At 48.1% G+C, this 3,646-nt stretch overlaps 1 protein-coding gene across 1 annotated transcript; it reads left to right on the forward strand.

Annotated features, from left to right (window-relative positions):
- The first annotated feature begins 991 nt into the window (after positions 1–991).
- Positions 992–1,982, forward strand: LOC119318212 (pathogenesis-related protein PRMS-like). Its single transcript, XM_037592736.1, has one exon. It carries the CDS (start codon positions 1,055–1,057, stop codon positions 1,592–1,594), a length of 540 nt encoding a protein of 179 aa, XP_037448633.1. The 5' UTR covers positions 992–1,054; the 3' UTR covers positions 1,595–1,982.
- The last annotated feature ends 1,664 nt before the right edge of the window (positions 1,983–3,646 follow it).

Genomic DNA, 3,646 nt, shown 5'->3' on the forward strand with positions numbered 1-3,646 from the left:
TAACTCGGGGAGAGAAAATTTCGTGCGCATGGTTTCCTGAATGGCGATGATGTCGATGTGCTCGTCACGCATGTACTCAACGAGCTGGCGATGCTGGCCGTCATGGACGAAGCCGCGGATGTTTCAAAAGAGGACCCACATCTAGCGGCCAGTCACGTTTGCAGATGTTTGAGGGGTCGAATTTGCGAAGCCCCACCGTAGATGCTCTAATAAAAAAAATTGGAGCAAAAAGGGGTTTCCCCTCCGATTTCCATTATAGAAACCATCAAGCATCCGACAGTCACAGTGTTTTAAACCTGCTACATAACATCATTTCTACGAAGACAACATGAACATAAACTAGGGCTGCTGCCCAGCAACATGCTCTAATAATACCGAAGTAGAGCAAACGAACCCTTGGGTGAACGGCTGGAGCGCACGGATCTACTAGCAAGTCCCTCGATCCTAGACAGTGGCCTCGCACGCGCACCCACATGAAGGCATGTGATGTGTGCCACTGAGAAAGTTCGTGGCATCCCTCGATCCTAGATGTGGCCGGCCGTTTACTTCCGGGGCAGGCAAGCTCCATCTCCATCCCGAGTGAATGAATGATCCTTTGACCTGCAGACACCGTCGGTCGATTTCATTCCTCAGATGTACGTACTGACCTGTTGAAAACTCAAAATAAATCCCGAATGTGAGTACGTACACTGCTGCCAAGCTAAACTATTCCCAAGTCAAACAAGAAGCCCCGCCCCGAAGCCGCATGGCCCCCTCAATGTACGTGCCCCATCACATGAAATGATTCCATCCATGGGTCGATCGATCTCCACGGCACCGCGCGATCAGTAAGTAGATCTCCCAAGTCGTCGAGCTGTTACTAGCTGCATGTAAAAAAATTGTTACAATCTGACAACTGCGTCGTGTAATTGACCTGTAGCTGTAGGTTCCAGTTAATTACCCCGGTTGATGTGTATATATAGAGGCCAGGCTCGCAGCTTCCAGTTAATTAACCAGTGGCCGAGTTTGCAGACTAGACAGACAGTATAGCTAAGCTAGGTCGACGACACTAGTCATGGCAATGGAGTACACCACAAGGCGCTGGCTGGGCGCGCTCGCCGCCATCGTCCTGCTCTCGTGCGCCCCGGCCCCGGCGGAGGCGGCCGGACGGAAGCTGCTGCAGATCCAGATCAGCCTGGCGCAGCAGTTCGTGGTGCCGCAGAACCACATGCGCGCGATCCAGGAGCAGCGCCCGCTCAAGTGGAGCAGCGGGCTGGCGGACCAGGCGGAGCGCTGGGCGGCGCGGTTCAAGGGCAACTGCGCGGCCGCGTCGGCGGCGATGCCCGGCGGCGTCAACGTGTTCCGCGGCTTCGGCGAGGCCGGGAAGGCGTGGCAGCCCAGCGACGCGGTGGCCGCGTGGGCGGAGCAGTCCAACTACTTCGACTTGGCGTCCGGCGCCTGCGCCGCCGGGAAGCTGTGCGCGCAGTTCAAGCAGGTGATGTCCAAGGGCAACACGGACGTCGGGTGCGCCTCCGTGAAGTGCGCCGACGGCACCACGCTCATGACCTGCCACTACTCGCCGCTGGGCAACGTCTTTGGCGAGAGGCCCTTCTGATCCCGTCGATCTCGCCCGTCAAGCCGGCCGTCTCGTGCCGCGTGTGTTTCTGGTTGAGTCAAGTCGTCTTGCCATGTTTTGCAGTTTATTACGTACTCACTTATTATATTTTATTAGTTATTACGACGTGCTAGTTGATTTACTACATCATGTTATGGTGAGAGTAAAGAGGTTAATGCTTTGTCATGAGTTTTGTGCATGACATTTGGTAAACTGTCATACTCTTCCAACCCTAAAAACTATACTATAAGCTATAGTTTACATTTGCTAATTCTCGGTCACTTCGAATTTTTGTAAATCAGTCACAATAAACTCCACAGTGACAAGTTTAATGTTGTTTTGCTATTGTTATGGTGCATTTCAAGATATGAAATCTTAGTACGTATCATGCAAAAGTAATAATCTCCCGTTTCTAAATATGATCGATGTGCATTTCAACTGCCCAAATTCATGCTTTGTCCCACAATTGAAATCGTTGAATTCATATTGGAAATCTCTTTCTTGTGATTACTTGTAATCTTGCATGCACGATACTCATTTGGAGTAGATGGGAGGTGCTCCACACATATGCCGTATGTGGGATTCGTGCTCGTAGCGGCACCAAAGAGGAAAAACACCATGTCCGAAAGTGAAGACGTTCAGCCATCGCACGATCAGTCACCAATTATATATGATTAGGAGTACTAAGTTCCATATTTTTTTCTCCTTTTACATATGGTAATAACTACTGTAACTTTCTTCGTTAGAGGAGAAAAGGAGGTGCAAAGCACACCACCGTGCATCTTTCAACATGCTCAGGTTGTCTATATTGCCAACACCTTCTTTGCTGATGATCTTCGAGTCTTCCTCCCCTTTATTAACATTACACAATGCTTATGATGTAAATCTCATTTCTCTAAAATAATCCCATTTCTTTAAAATCATGTTTCAAATCATCAACCAATTCAAACCACGAGGAAAGTTGTGTGAGGCATCAAGGTGTATGATCCTAATTAATCCATTTGGTCCATCAACTTTTACATACTCATATTTCATTATTTAACCAATTTGTTTTTTGGCTTTCATGACTATGTCTCGTTGCTTACTATACTCGCTAGAAATGGGGTATGGTAAGTTCTTTAGATTATTTTGTGTGGGTGTCCCCTCTTGTTAGTCAGTCATTGCCCCTTTCTCCTTCCTAGTGCCATCTCTGTGTGTGTGAGTGTGTGTCTGTGTGCTCGGTTCTTGTGTATTGTTTACGTAGCCCCGCAGATCGAGGGGAGGATGGGAAAAATTGCTGTCCACGCTAGTTAAGTGTGTCGCTTGGTGCTTGTGTTGTGTTTCTACTCTCCACAGTGTTACATACCACCAGTTAGCCTTGAGTTGCAACGTCGCACGACCCGACTTCCTGAAGCTCATGTTGCATAGGGGACCGCCCACAGACCACGATCGCCTCAAGTATGTGAAAGGATAGTGAGCCTTGGGTGGAGCTGCCCGTAGGGCAAGGTAGGGTGGCCGCCCTACCTTGATTTCATACAAAAAATATGCATGTGTGCATACATCAGTCCACGGCTAGCTGGGTAATGTTTGGTGAAAAAACCCTAAAAAGGATAAAAGGGCGAGTCATTTGAGGACATAGTCCATCCAGCCAACGCTATTTTGGCTGTGGATAAGATACACTCACGCACAATAGCACACCATACTACCAATCAGTTTGGTAAATTTTGGGCAGGGAATAGGAATTTAGATGAGGAAGTTTCCGAAGGGATTAACCATGGAAAATAGAGTTTAACCTTTTTCCCCTTCGTTGATACATGCTGGGAATTAATTCGGGATGAAAATCTTCTTACGGATTAACAGCCCCCCATGAAACGAAATCGATGGAAGTTGACTTCCTTAATTCCTATTTCTCTTCCCACTTAAACTCCCAATCCCTCTAACTAATAAGTGCACTTTTAACATCCTCACTCCTCAACTATGTTCCTCATCCCTAATTCCCACAAACCAAACAGGTTGTATGGGCTAGTTTGGTTGCTTCGCTAGGATGCTTCCGGGAGCTCGTATACAACACAC

This window comes from Triticum dicoccoides, chromosome 6A, assembly GCF_002162155.2.
Source record: "Triticum dicoccoides isolate Atlit2015 ecotype Zavitan chromosome 6A, WEW_v2.0, whole genome shotgun sequence".
In the NCBI taxonomy this organism is placed as follows: domain Eukaryota; kingdom Viridiplantae; phylum Streptophyta; class Magnoliopsida; order Poales; family Poaceae; genus Triticum; species Triticum dicoccoides.